Below are 15,780 nucleotides of genomic sequence, written 5' to 3' on the forward strand. Positions count from 1 at the left end.
TCCATGTGAACTGGAATGACCTCCAGGAATTGATGCAGAGTGAAAGGAGCAGAACCAGGATAACATTATACACAAAGACTGATACACTGTGGTACAATTGAATGTAATGGACTTCTCTATTAACAGCAATGCAATGACCCAGAACAATACGGAGGGATTTATGAGAAAGAACGCTATCCACATCCAGAGAATGAACTGTGGGAGTAGAAACACAGAAGAAAAACAACTGCTTGATCACATGGTTTGATGGATATATGATTGGGGATATAGATTCTAAACCATCACCCTAGTGCAAATATCAATAATATGGAAATAGGTCTTGATCAATGACACATGTAAAACCCAGTGGAATTGCACCTCGGCTATGGGAGGGGGTTGGGGGATGAGGGGCAAAGGGTGGGGAGGGGAGGAAAAGAACACGAGTCATGTAACCATGGAAAAATATTCTAAATTAAATAAAATTTTCCAAAAATATAAACTTATAAACAGTTTTAGAAAATACAGGCACACTAATGCACTATTACTGGAGCAATAAATTGGTTCAGCTACCCTAAAAAGCAATTTAGAATAATCCAAATAAAGTGACTAAAATGTATATACATACCCTTTGACTCAGAAATTAAATTTAAAGGCATATAGCCCATGGCAGTCACTGAAAAAAAAAAGCCTCCACATATACAATATATGTGTCAATGTTTTATATGACATCAAAAGAAATGGAATCAAAATAGATGGCCATAAACTGGGGGACAGATAAACAAACTGCTCCACAAACATAATGACTTTTACTGTGCCTAAGAAACAATAAATATTGTAAATACAAAGAAGCACTGAGACACAAATATGAAATAATGCAAAGTGAAACAAGCAAAAACAGGAAAATGACATGCACAATAAATACAAGAATGGAAATGGAAACAAATAACCAAAAAATAGCCAATCCAAACTAAATGCTGAGAGATTATAAAGAACAAATTTGGCCCCACAGAAGATGTATGAGTAGATACTTCCCCCTACTCTTCTACAGAAGCAAGCATCCATGGAAATGGAACACTACATATAACATCAGATTTTTTTTCAATAGATTGATTTGTACTTTTAAATTATGGCTCTTTGGAAGAGGAGTTGGTAAGTAATAATACAGGAAATATGGATGATATAAAAACAAAAGATATCAATAAATATTTAAGAAACCTAAGTATTATAAGTGACTTTTCTCAAGCTATCTTACAACTTTTCTATAGCCTTATTAAGCAGTTGTGTCCAAAACCAAGCAAATTAGTGGAATGCTTTGGGTATGTGTCATTATTTGATGTCTGAAATTTGTCCAAAAAAGAAAAAGGAAATGGTGAGTTAGTTCACTTAAATATGAGTCAAATACTGAACAAAAAGAGATGATGATTATATGCAAACTCATTCAATTCTGGCAGAATTCTTAAAGAAAAGAACTGGGGGGAAATGCTTAGCATTTGATTTAATTTATCATCTCCTAGTGAGAAGAATTTTATGCAGACTTGGGTATTGGTTTTTCTTTTTTTTTTTAAGCACTTAAAACAAGAAGAAATAGATGATGAGAAGATAAAACAGAATAAAGTACTGCTGTGGAACTTTGGCTCTATGGACATATCTTTCATATCTTTAAAAATAATTCTGATTAATGAAAACTACTTCAATATGAAACTATTAAGTTTAGATGCATGACAGTGTTATCTTCAGTAGCTAAAACTGGCAGATTTAGAAATATGTATATTAACTGCTACCAAAGCAAACTACTACATTAATAATTTATAAAATATTACCTAACACTAAAGTCCTGGTTTCTGCCAGCTGAGTGCAAACTCAGAAAGATTATCCTAAAATAAAAAGACCAAGAGATCACTGAAAGTTTGTCAACAAAAGATCAGAATAACTATGTTTAGAGGTTCATCACCAGAAGATTGACCATTAGATTAAGATTCTCCTTTTGGAAGGAGAAGGCACAAAAGAGGTAAGATCTACATGACTACAGTACTAACACCAATCAAAGAGATTCAATTACAGAAAGTTCCTTAAAGAAAGAAAGAACAAAATAAAGGATTTTCAGAATTCATAAATATGAATGGAAGCCAGGAGTTGGGCAGCCCCAAGTTCAAATCCAGTCTCAAACACTTACTAGATGTGTAATTATATACAAGTCACTTAACCTCTTTTGCTTCAGCTTCCTCATCTATAAAATGGAGATGATAAAAGCATTTAGCTTCCAAGGTTTTGTGAAGATCAAATGAGATAACACTTATAAGGTGCTTAGCACAATGTCTGGTGAACTGTGACCTTAGAATATTTGAAGGAGTCTCAATTTCTAAGTTCCCGAGGGCTGGAGTTGAGGAAAAAATGCGAACCAGAGAATGAACTCATTGAGGAAAGAAAGGGAACATCCTAGAAAATGGCAGACAACAGTTCCCAGAATTTTGATTGGATCGTACTTGTGGATTAAATAAATCTTATAGGAGAGGTAAATGAGTAACCTGAAAGTGGCAATAGGGAGTAAAGAATATTCCCAACATTCCACCCATTGAATCAGAGGAATGAGTGAAAGCATAGCCAGTTCTGGAAAAGGAAGTCAGGGATGGTACACTGTATTATCGGTGAAAGCCAAAAGATAGATGAAGTGAGAAAGGAGATTCAAGATTAAACTATGTTTGTTGTCTATGGAGTAGTCATTCCAGAGAGTGCAGTGGAAGGAATGCATCTTTACTTTTTCAATATCTCTAACTGGTTGTTCCTTAGTTATATTAAACTTAACATGTCTAAAACTGACTCATCTATCTACTACTTTGTCTTGAGTTACCACCATCCTACCAGTCACCCAGGTTCATGATGTGTCATCTTCAACTACATTCATCTATTGCCAAGTCTACCTTAACATCTCCCCTTTCTCCTCTGACAATGTTACCCCTATGGTTCATGTCCTCATTACATCATTTCATGCCTGAACTCTTACAATACCCTTCTCCCTACCTCATCCAAACATGAATCTCCAAACATCAATCCATCCTCCATTCAGCTAACAAAGTGATCTTCTTATAATACAAATATGACTGTTCACCCTGATCCCACCCCCAACTCAACTAACTCATTACTTTCTCATTACTTTCAGGACAAAATATAAGATCCCATTTGTTTTTAACTCTTTCATAATCCAGATCCTTCCTAACTTTCCAGTTTTTACTGATCCAGTGACAATAAACTTTTTAGGAATATATTAGCCTCTTCTACCCACTAATAGAAAAAGCTTGAGGAAGATTAAAAATTCCTGAAAAGGGAAACTGAGTTACCCTGTCAGAGTGAAGGTATTTCCCTTATTGAATTATGAATCCCTCAAGAATAAGGATTGTCTTTTACCTTTCTTTGCTTCTCCAGAGATTAATACAATCCCAGCATATAGTCTGGTGCTTAATAAATGTTTACTGACACTGACCTTTTCAAACTAAGGAGGTTTGACTATCACAACTAGTCTCCAATTCCCCAGCAGTCTTTCCTTTTCTCAGCAGCATGAATAAACACTAGTCCCCAGGTCCAGGTTCCTCATTGTTGTTCAGCTGCTTCAGTCATTATCTACTCTCTTTATGACTCCACTTGGAGCTTTCTTGGCAAAGATACTGAAATGGTTTGCTTGTTCCTTCTCCAGCTCATTTTATAGATGAGGAACTGAGGCAAATAAGGGTTAAATGACTTGCCCAGGGTCTCAGAAAGCAAGTCTCTGAGGCCAGATTTTATTTCAGGAGGATGAGTCTTCCTGATTCTAGGTTAGGCACACTATCAACAGCCACCTAGCTACCCAGATTCATCATTCCCATCCTTCAATTCCTTCCCCTGCTATACCTAGGTAAGAATCCTATAAAAGCCCACCAGAGTTTACTGGTATCATTCTCTTTAGAGCCCCACCACAGTGCCCAATTCTATCTAGAGCTCCAGGAGAGCAGTTTCCATAACTCTCCCTAACTATACTGTCTTGATTTTCTGTCTTGTTATGAACTCTATGCTTCCTTGTACTTTCAAATCTCCCCAAATCTGCCTTAAGACAGGGAGTCCTTACGGTTCTTTGCACAAGATACTCTACATAACATTCAATCTGCATTTTTACTGGCTGCCCCCCCATACCAGGAATGCCGTTCCATCTATCTCCTGTCTCCTGGCTTCCTTTAGATTTCAGCTAAAATCCCACCTTCTGCAAAAAATCCTTCTCTCCTCCCACCCTTTAAAAACCCATACCTTCAGTTTTAGTATCAATTCTAAGGCAGAAGAGCAGCAAGGGCTAGGCAATTGGGGTTAAGTAATTTGCCCAGAGTCACATAGCTAGGAAGTGTCTGAGACTAAATTTGAACCTAGGTCCTCTTGACTCCAGGTCTGGTGCTCTATCCACTATGCTATCTAGCTGCCTGAATCTTTCTTAATGTTATTATAATTGCTTTGCCACTGAAATTAATTCTACTCTATTCTGTTTTATTTTATTAGTATATAGTTGTTTGAATGTTGTCTCCACTATTAGAATTTGAGTTCTGCAAAGGCTGGAACTATTTCTGCCTTTCTTTGTATGTATCCTCAACATTTAGGACCTGGCACATAATATATGTTAAAATAAATGCTTGTTGACTGGTGACTAACTGAGTAAGTTAATCTGACAGATGAGTAAGCTGAGTCACAATGGCTATGTGACCCAGGGCAAAGCCTGACCTAGAAGGCATTTTAAAAAAAATATAGTTGAACTCAAATATAGTATATTCACTGTACATAATATTTTAAGGATAGGACCTGGACCTGTGATTTAGCTAGTATAGAAATCTCTCAAAAAAAAAAACAACTCTCATAAGAACTCCCTCTTTGAATAGAATCAGCCCCTTCTCCACAATATAGTTTTTAAAAGTTGCCAAGACCAATGATATCAAAGTCAAATAGGAATTGCTGGCCCACTTACACTTACTTAGGGAATGACAAATGAACATTATCTATTATATTTTTATTTGTTTTGTCAAATGTTTCCCAGTTATATTTTAATGGTTGGCTTCCACTAGGGAATTTTGCAGACTCTTTGAAAGCCAACAGTTTGACATCTCTGGCCTAGAGCACTAAGAGATTAAGTGGGCAGTATGTATGATAGGGAAGATATGGACTCATGTCTTCTGGGCTCCAAAGCCAACTCTGACCTTCATTATGTTGCTTCTCACAGAATACTTAAAATTGTTTGAGCTGGGATTGTATATTTGGGTTTAGTTTACTACAAGAGCTTCCACTAGACTACTTAAAATGCCACGTTTTTGTTTGATCCCTAGTAAAACTTTTGTTGAGATTGATCTTTATCAACTTATTAAAAAAAAAGACAGACATACATACACTAAAATATATCTGTGCATCAATCTAATGTACAGAAACAATGTAGTATTTAATAAGAATTTTGAAATGCCCATATCTTTTATGAATAAATCACATTTATAGCTCAAAAAATTATGAACCAACTCATATTTATTAAACACTTACCAAGTATTAACCCCAATCCTAATGATCAGTCACTAAAAAGGTATTTTAAGAATCACCTTATATTATGAAGAAAGCATATATTTTGTATATATGTAGGCATATTATATATAAATTATTGTATAAAAATTGTACTCATTTTTTCCTTTTTAATTTAGATAATAGGCTTATTTCCTAGAATATAGTAATTAAGCAAGTTAACTCATCATTTCTTCTTACTTCCTGAGTGTGTCATTTTTCAAATGAGATCAACTGGATTCAAAGTAAGATATTTTTAAAGTACTTATTATTAGCACAGTGCCTGGCAGATAGTAAATGCTATATATTTTTTTATTTTACTAATAAAGAGAATCTCAGCATTTATACTGGAAGCTTTCTTAAAGAGGCCAACATCTTCTAGAAGAAAATTACTAAACAGAATTTAACTTTGTTCAGAGATTTAAAATGGTACCCTATAAACCTTTTTGCATCAATCCATTTTTAGCTTTAGTCACTAATATTGCTTCATACCTACAAAATGCCTTAAATTTGCTGCTGTTTTAAAATATAACTGAAGAGAAAGGCCCCTGCAAAGAACCAGGAGACTTGGGTATTAATTATTAATTTGCCATTAACTAGTTTTTTTTGGGGGGGGAGGCAAGTAGTCAACACTTAACTTCTGTCTTAGAAGCAATACTGCCACTACAGCAGAAAAATGGTAAGGGATAGGCAATGAAGGTTAAGTGACTTGCCCAGGGCCACACATCTAGGAAGTTGTCTGAGGCCACATTTGAACCCAGGACCACCTGATACTCAATCCACTGGGCCACTTAACTGCCCTACTAACTAGTTTTTAACCTATTTGAAAATTCATTTATTGTGTAAATGGAGAGTGACTAAAGAGATAGGAGAGAGTTGGAATCCGAGTACAGATCAAAGCATGCCATCTTCCACTAAATTTCCTTGAGACTTGTCTTGTATGTGTGAGGTGTCTTTTATCATGACATGAATTAAAGTAGGGTTAATAGCCTATATCAGACTATTCATCACCGAAAAGAAGAAAATCTAAATTTTAAAATGTCAAAAAAATTGTCAAAAATTGTTTCTATATGTAAATGAAAAAAAAAACACAAAAATAAAAATGTTTTTTAAAAGAGGAAATGGAACCAAAGAAGAGGTATTTCATAAGGTTTTTGTTTGTTTGCTTTAAAAAAAAACTCTTACTTTCCATATCAGAATCAATACTGTGTCTTGATTCCAAGGCAGAAGTGATTGATGAGGGCTAAGCAATAAAATAGTGGTTACTTGCCCAGGATCACACAGCTAGAACTGTCTGAATCCACTTTTGAACCTGGACCTCTCATCTCTGGACCTGGTTCTCAGTCTACTGAGACACCCAGTTGTCCTCATTTTGTTTAGTTTTTAAATAAAGGCTGGGCAGGTATAAGGCAGTGGCAAGCTAAATTAAATGCTGGCACTTCTGGGTCACTGATCAACAAGATAAAGGACGAGGCATTTCTATGATCCTCATTTCAAACTCTTCAAAACAAAAATTCTGTGGCAAAGACAAAGTAACTTCAGATGTCTCCATATCTCTAAGACAGAGATGTCAAATTTGCAGTGGCAAGCCACTATAAAATTGAAAAATGTTTAACAAAAAAAATTAAAATACAAGATAGATAATGTTAACTTGTGGTTTTCTAAGTCTAACATGTGGCCTACAGGACTTGTGTTTGACACTTCTGGTCTAGGACACAAAGAACTCAAAAACAGTAATGAAAAAAACCCTGAACTGACAATTACCTTGAGTTCACACAGCAATTCCTTCTCTACCACTAGGTTACTAGAAGCAGTGCTTTGCTATCCAATCCAAGAACTCAAACCAAGACTTGCAACAAAATCCTATCCTATACCCCATTCTAATGAAGTGGAGATCCTAGTTCCAGGATATTATTGTTGAGGCCTCAGTACCCAGTATGGACAATGCGGCAAGTTTTCCAAAGGAGTAGAGGGACAGCAGGAAAGAAGCAGGACCCAGGTTTTGACTTGAAATAAAGAGTCCTCACTACCACTCCCCCACCCCACCCTCAAGCCAGTCTTGGGATTAGGAAACTGAAATTCCAAACTGCAGAAATCACTCCTACGAGTAAGGGCAATTCTCTGAACTTTGGGGCAGAGAATTGAGGAACAGAAGGGAATAGGACACAAGGAAGACAATAGGACAAAAAGAGATGGGTTGTAACACTCCACTAGGCCTGAAGAAAAGCATTTAGCATCTAGTTGGAGTCAGCTCTGTTCACCTAAAAGTCACTTTCTGGTAGGCAAGAGACTAGGCTGGTAAATTGAATTGCCTAATGAGGGAGAAGACTGAGGTGCATTGATATCTAGCCACCAAGGAATCCACAACCAGAAGAGAGGAATTACTATGAAGAAAAAAGGGAAAAGGAGGGGAAGAGTAAAATTAACAAAGATCTATAGAACAAAAATAATCTGTAAGATCTTTAATATCACCAGATAAAACCAACACCCTACACAACAGAAATGCAGGAGAAGATAAATGAATGCACCAGCCAAGGACAGCAAAAGTAAGAGTGAGAACAGAATCATCAGTAAAATATTTCTATGTGTACACAAGGGGATGAAGTAAAGGCAGAAGTCAGATACACAAAGCCTAGCAATACCTTGCCTTATAGGTAAATCAATTATTTTTTTTGTGGGAAAACATTAACAGAAGGACATATAGGCACTAGGTTCAGTACACAAGTTCAGGCATCTATAAATTAATACTGAAAAACAAGGGGGGAAATGATCCAGCACTTGATTAGAATGAGCACCCTGTGAAATTTAAGAACAAGGAATTACAACATGCTGTTTCTGAATGATTTAAAAAGAGAAATGAGGATTATAAGAGTAGAATTAATGGCTTGCAAAACAAAAATAATTTAGATTATAAAACCTTGAATCTCCCTTGGCAATTCTCACCAAAGAAACAAAAGAGGCAAATACACCAAAGAAAAGGACAATCTAGAAGATGAGAAAGAAAAATGCAATAATATTAAAAGAAAATATGATCTCTAGCTAAGCAAAATATGTTAATCTCAGAGACAGAATGTATAGAGATAACTAAGTATTACAGATTTCCCAGAACATGACAAATCAAAAAACCTCAACACCATAATGCAAGAAATTTTAAAAAAAATGCCCAGAACTTAACACAACAAAATAGCAAACGATAGAATCCATTGATTACATTCAGAAAAAAAAAGTGGTATGGAAATTCCAAGACACATTAAATTTTACAATTCCATTGAGAACAAAAACTGCAAGCCACCTAAAGACTGTCAAATAAAAAGGAAAAGGAATTTCAAATAATATAAGACTATTCTGTACTCACTAGAAAATTGACAGAATGGAGTACATTCCAAAGAGCAATGGAGCTTAAGATGCAACCGAGGATGACCTATGCCATAAATCTGAACTTGACCATAAATGAAAAAAGGTGGATGATGTTCAATAATAAAGAAGCATATGAAACATTCTTAGAAAGAAAACCGGATCTGAAGAGATTATTTGCTTCTTGAACATCTCTAGATGACAGACATGTAGTAGGGGTGAATAAAAGCAGTACAGGAACTGACAGTGGAAAGACCAGTAAGACATCTTTCTAAATATACACAAGGAGATGGAGTGAAGGCAAAAGTTGGGTGGAGTTAATAGTGGAGAAGTAGGCCTAGGGCATTATGGACAAAAACCTAGTGATATCCTGCCAACAGGAGACAATATTTTTTGTAGGACTACATTACAAAATGCATGAGGGGAGTAAAGGGGCAAAAGGGGTATATGGTGTTCCTGAAACTGAAAGCAAACTGAAAGCAAGCAATGAGGGGAATTTGATCCTTGGGATCTCAAGAAGAGAAGAAACTGTAAGGGAATGGGAAGAAAGTGGGAGAGGGAGGTTTTTGTTTTGGTGGTAGGAGAGGGATCCACTGATGAATGTTCCTATAGGAGAAGAGAGATATTATTTGAGCCTTTGTGCTCGGTGTTATTTATGAGATTCAGTGCTTAAGAAGATCACTCATCTTGCCTCCAGAGAGGAAGGAAGTTAAAATTCCTGGGAACAACTGGCCTCTGGGGAAGTGAGAAAGCATGGACCCAGAGTGGACATTCTGCTGCAAATAGGGAAAGTAACCAGAGGGATGATACAAATGAATACTGGGCTACATAATGGGAGTGGGGGGGACTATCATTGGGCAAAGTCTGTCTGTCACCTGCAGGAACTGGCATTTCCTGGGAATGAGGCACAATGGAAAATGGAAAAGTGCCAAGGCAAGCTTGGCAGTGGCAGAAACTCCTTTGAGGAAAGAGTCCAGAATGGAAACCTCAGAAGTTCTGCCTCTATGGGGAATAAAAGCGGGAACTAAATAATTTCAGGGAGCATAAGCTAGAGGATGAAGGTCTAGAGTAGACAAGGAGGATGAATAATGAAGAAAGTGTCTAGAAAGGGGTGCAAAACCAAAAATTTTTAAATAAGACTGAACGAAGGGAAAGAGTGAGGGGAAATCTATTTCACTAAGAGAGGGGGGAAAGAGTGGGGAAATAAAATAACCAGATAAAAACAGGGAAGAAAAAAAAGGAATTAATAAGCAAAATCTCAAAGAAAAGAGGCAACAAACAGGTATGGAAGTGAGGGACAGCACGAATAAACTACCATTTTTTAAAATTTAAACTAAAGTAACTTAAAGAATATTGTATTTACAATGGAGGAGAGTGAAAAACAAACTAAATACTGACAAAAATTCTTAGAAGGAATGTCAGAAAAGGTGAATTAATGAGTATTCTTTGATTAGTTATCAAGCCTATGTCACTGGGAGATATAAGTCTCAGGCTACAGAAGAAAATAAAGGTTGCAGGGACTTTGATATCTAAAGAGCATATGCTAAGAAGGGCTTTTAAGAATTATTTTATTTTAAATTAAGAAATAAACAAAGGATTGGTTTAGATGGCAAAGAAGTTAAAGATTAGAATAAATACCAAATGGTATGGCTTTTTAAATTCTGTAATCTCTTATTAATTCTGGACAGTAATTTTAAAAATACAATGCTCTTTATTCTTGGCTGTTGAAAAAAAAGGAACTAATCATTTATTCAAAACAACTGTCAAGGGGTAACCTGACTGTTTAGACCAGGTGACCATTATCAACTTTCCATCTTTAACCTGTTTTAATGCCTAAATGCAACCCAAAAGAAAATGATGTAAGAAGAGAGGAGGGGGGAGAAAAGAAGAAAGAAGAGAAGACAAGAGAAGCATGTCTACTAAGCATTTACTATGTGCAGAGTACATTTACTATTTGACAAAACCAAACTTATTTTTTTTTAATTTTATTTAATTGCTTAATTTAGAGTATTTTTCCAGGATTACAAAAATCATGTTTTTTCCCTCTCCTCCCCACCAACCCCCTCCCATATTCAACACACAATTCCACTGGGTTTTACATGTCTTTAAAACCAAAAACTTTTAGACCACCCTCCATCCCCTCTGCAGCTGCTGCCTCCTTCCTATAATTCCAACATTTCTCCCCATCTTGTCTCCTACAGGGTAAAATGGAACTTTGCTTTTCAAATGTGCACCATCCACCTGCTACATACACACCTCTTCCAAGCATGCTGTATTTCCTGGAGTTCAATAAAACATAGTCATTGCTTAGCATGTATGAGTATACTCACAGTATGGACTGTAATGGGCTGGTAAAGGTAGTACTCAAAGCCACTTATCAGGCACATTTCAGTACAGAAAATGTGTCCTGTACACTATGCCCAAAATGTTCTAGTTAAGGGCAATTTTACTTTTGTTGGCATTATAAAGAAATAGCTACCAGATTCCCATTCTGTAGCTACCTGTTTAAGTAATTAATGACAGATCCCATCAAGTACAGGCAATTTCCAGCTTTAGTTTGTGTTCTGTAAATTTTTATATTATTGATAGATTTTGTTTTAAGAGCATCTCCTCTTCCTCTCTACTCAATGAACTCTCCTCAGTAACAAAGAATAAGAGGGGCGGGGATGGGGAGAAGCAGTACAGCAAAACCAACCACCACATCAACAGTCTGACAGTATAAACATAACTATACCCTCTTCTCCTCTACCTTTTCAAAGAAGGGAGATGCAGTTTCTGAACTCTTCTTTTTCTAAGTTTAGAATTTAAAATACATTTTCTCACACAAGGAATATTATAAAATAGTGTCAAGGTTCATAGGACAGTCCACAAAAGCTCATTGAACTTAAACTTAACCAACATTTACAACACTGTTTCTACAGGAAAATACATTCTAAGTTCCAATTTCGCTTATAAGGAATACTCAGTACCAGGCATCAGCAGTAACCTCTCCATTTCAAATGGTGCTTTGGAGGCTAAGACAGTACAGATATTATGAAGGTGGCAGTAACCTGCATAAAATAAAGTCAATCATTTTCCAGGCATTATGAATTAAAGAACAGAATCCTTCCCTTAATTTGCTGCATATGTTATTAGAAGTTCATAATTTTGGGACTTCCTGAATCAAAAAAAAAAACATTGGTAGAAAAATCAGACGGTATGAGCAATCATAACTTTTTGAATAAGTGTTTTAATTGGAATACTTTTAAACATTTTTAAACCCACTTTGTCCTTCCTAAAATATACTTCAATTAAGAAAAATTTTAAGCAGTAGTTTTTATACTTCCTAATCACAATATAACTTTTTCTTGTGTACCCAAATTGATTTTATAAGCATTCAAAACTCTTATCATCATTACCATCATCATCTTATATTCATCAATCCTATTATGTGCATCAATCTTATATTCCAAATGCCAATGTTTCAGTTACAATTCTATTTATAAAAATAGGTCTAACGACTATATTATAATACAAAAAACATAAATGTGTTCCTTGATTATTCAATACCAATGTATACCAATGTTGTTTTTAAGAATTCTCAAAATAACAGCTTGCAAAGGGCAATTTCAATTCAGTGTCAGTTTCCACAGGCTTCAAACAACTGATCGATAAATATAGGTTTAAAAGGCAAAAAAGTTCAAGAACAATGTGAGAGGAGTCCTAGAACAAGAGATCTCTTCTGTCCTTAAATAGTAGTATGACCTTGGACTAGCTATAGATTACCTCTCAAGCCTTATTCCTTCATCTGTAAAATTAGTCGGTCCATCTATGATATTCTGAGTTTCAGTGCAACACAGAACCTACACGAGATATTCAAGCTTGACAGTATAACTTCTATTTGGGGCTATTCCATTTTCTTTTGTTGCTCACATCTAGAAGGGTATAGGTTTTAAATCCAACTCCTGAAAATTGCCAACCACCCTCTATAATTTTTTTTTTTTCAGTTCAGACACAGAAGAAGAAACCAAGATTTGGACAACAAACCAAAAGTAGTAAGTACATAACCAATCTTCCTCTCCCCTGACCTGGATTTAAAGGCTGGGGGAAAATTAATTTCGATCCCAACATTTTGGGTAAAAGGATAAAAGAAACATTCAGTATTAAAAGCAAATTATTGGTCTGATTTCTGAATTCCTATAGTCTTAGTTGATTTTTTTGTTGTTGTTGGAGGGGCAGTGGGTAGAGGGAGATAGGAGATATCTATGATTTCAATGGTTAAGAGACCTTCCTAAGGATATTGCAGTTGATAATAAAATAATAAAACATTTGTTGAGGTCAGCAATAGTATTTGAACTCAGACATTCCCAAATGTTCTCTATACACTCCACCAAGGTGCCTTTCAGTCATAGTTAAGAAAAGAAAAGAGAAGAGGGATGGCCAGCATTTTGGCAGTAGAAGGACTGAAACTTGCTAGTTATTAGAAGTTTGAACTAAGACGATTTTTTTTTCTTATATGATACATGCATGATAATGATCACATTGGTATTTGAAATCTAGGGCCTTAAGATAAGGGCCTAAGAAATACTGTCAGGCATGGAAGAAAGGAATGTGGCATCTTGCTTTGGAGTAGAAGTAGGGAGAGAGGGCTTTACAGTTATCTCAGGAGTAATAGATAGGTTCAAGTAATTAATTTGCAGTGAAATGAGCCATACATAGAGTAAAATACTGGGAAGAGAGAAGTCTCTTAGGAGAGAAGAGACTACCAAATCTTATCAGAAATTACAGTGCTGGATAAGCTTGTTTGTTTGTTTCCCAGACTGGGAAGCAAAGAATCAGGGAGGAAAAAAGCCAACCCTGTCTTGTTTGGGTGGGTTTCCCACCTTGGGGGATGGAGAGTGGGGGGTAAGATCTGCTCTGTTTCTTCCCTTTCTTTTTCCCTCTGTCTCTGCACCCTAAACAACCACAGAGGCAGAAGAAAAAATTAACAGAACTACCCAGCCAGCATGGCAGGAAAATAAAGTCTTGTAACATTAAATTTTGGTGGATGATTCCAGAGCATAGGAAAAATGCTACTCTACCCACCTCCTGACAGTGAGGTGATGGAACTAAAAGTGCAATACTAAACACATTTTTTGACAAGACCAATGTGGAAGAGTCATTTTGCTTGACTAGCATATTCGTTATAAAGGGTTTTTTCCCCCAATGGCGAAGGGAGAAAAAACAAATATATTTAACAGCTGAAAAAATTACAATTTAATAATAAAACCCCCTAAATTTGGTAGGGCAAAGTAACTATAAATTCAATGAAGGTAAAGATGCTACAACCCCAGGCTTTTAAGGAGGAATCAGAAAGCCCAACATCTTGGTCCAAGAGGGCAGTCCGTCAATCAAGAAACATTTATTAAGCGCTTACTATTTGCCAAGACAGTGCTAAGCTCTAGATAGAAAAAGAAAAGTAATTTCCCCAGGAGTTCACTACCTCTATGCGGCAAGCGACACGCAAACAACTACGTACAAAGAACTGGATAAATTGGAGATCATCAACCCAGGTAAATCAGTGGGCTATGATGGAAGAGAGTTTGATTCCGGGATTCCCGTTTGGGCAGGCTGTGGTAGAAGGCATGAGCTGAAAAGGGGGGTAGCACCCTGGGACCTCCCCCGGACTACATCTCTAGAACAGGGAAACCAGCTTCCCAGAAGGTGGGAGAGGACGGGAGCGGGGGGGAGGGGAGGAAAGCAGCCCATTTTTGGAAGTCCTTCCCCTACAAAGCGCTTCCTCGCCCCGCGCCCGCCCGGGGGTCTCACTCACCGAGCAGTTTGTGCACCTCCTCCTCGCTCAAGTAGAGGCTCACGCTGGGCCCCATGGCCGGAGGCAACAGGAGCGGGAACCTCTCAGCGGCGGCAGGGACCCCAACCCCCGGCACGGGCACGGGAAGCAGCAGCAGCAGCAGCAGCGGCAGCAGCGGCAGCAGCGGCGGCGGCGGCGGCAACGGCGGAGACAGCGGAGGGAACCCCCGGGGCCGCAGGCCGAGGCCCGGCTCGGGGAGCGGGAGGCGGCCCCGGCCTCGGCCTGGCGGCGGCGACTGCCACTCGGGCCACTCGGCCCTGATCATGTCTGAGCCTAGGGGCGCCGAGGAGGAGGAGGAGGAGGAGGAGGAGGAAGGGGGCGCGGAGGAAGAAGGCAGCGCCGCCGCCGCCTCCTCCTCCTCCTCTTCGACTTCGACCCCCACCCCCGGCCCCGAGCCCCTCACAGCCCCGAGCCGGGGGCGGCCCCCCAGCTCATCTCTCCAGCCCGTGGCAGCCAACCGCTGCTTCAAACTGCCTGGGCGCGCTGCCGCCTCGGCCGCATCTTTCCCGGCCTGCTCGCGCGCCCTCCTGCTTTGCACTGAGAAGGTCCGGCTGCTGGGGGCGGGCAAAAGGAGGCAGGGGTGCGGGGGCGAGCACGGGCGCGCCTCCGCCACCTCAAGGGAGCGAGCACGCGCCAGTCCACCAACTCTCCTCTGCCTCCTCACACCTCGACCGCCCCCGCCCGGCCCAACAGTGGACCTTGCCCTTGGACCACGAAGCGCTAGGGAGTGAGGGAGGGACCCAAGGGCGCCTCCTCCCTACAAATCCGTTGTTCTACTGCCTCCCCTCTGAGTCCGCCCCACGCCCGTCTCCTATTTCGCCTTCTTGAGAAGGATATGCTTTCCCCCCTCCCTCTCATTCTTTTATGTCTTGATAGTGACCAAGGACGCGACTTTTCCAAACTTTTGTACTTAACCCAAATCCCCCCCTCCTCCCCCCAGCTTCAACTTTTGTCCAGAGCAGCCAGAAGCAGCTGGTCCCGAGAAGACACACAGGCATGATTAGTGTGCAGTTGTTGATCCAAGAACTTTGAGCTATTTTAATCCTTTTTGGGGGGGTGAGGGGCGG

General features: G+C 38.6%; 1 protein-coding gene across 3 annotated transcripts in view; it reads right to left on the bottom strand.

Annotated features, from left to right (window-relative positions):
• The window catches only part of RYK (receptor like tyrosine kinase), a 98,372-nt gene extending 82,916 nt beyond the window's left edge, over window positions 1-15,456 (bottom strand). The window contains exon 1 of one of the 3 annotated variants that reach the window (XR_008911144.1): window positions 14,675-15,281. Coding sequence is in view for 2 of the 3 variants with exons in the window: in XM_056793631.1 (XP_056649609.1) it covers window positions 14,675-14,978 (304 nt within the window). In the remaining variant the exon portion in view is untranslated. Of the gene's footprint in view, window positions 1-14,674 lie in introns of all 3 variants that reach the window. The other 2 variants (XM_056793631.1, XM_001374612.5) reach the window with 2 other exon arrangements.
• Window positions 15,457-15,780: the final 324 nt, after the last annotated feature.

Source organism: Monodelphis domestica, chromosome 4, assembly GCF_027887165.1.
Source record: "Monodelphis domestica isolate mMonDom1 chromosome 4, mMonDom1.pri, whole genome shotgun sequence".
Classification (NCBI taxonomy): Eukaryota; Metazoa; Chordata; class Mammalia; order Didelphimorphia; family Didelphidae; genus Monodelphis; species Monodelphis domestica.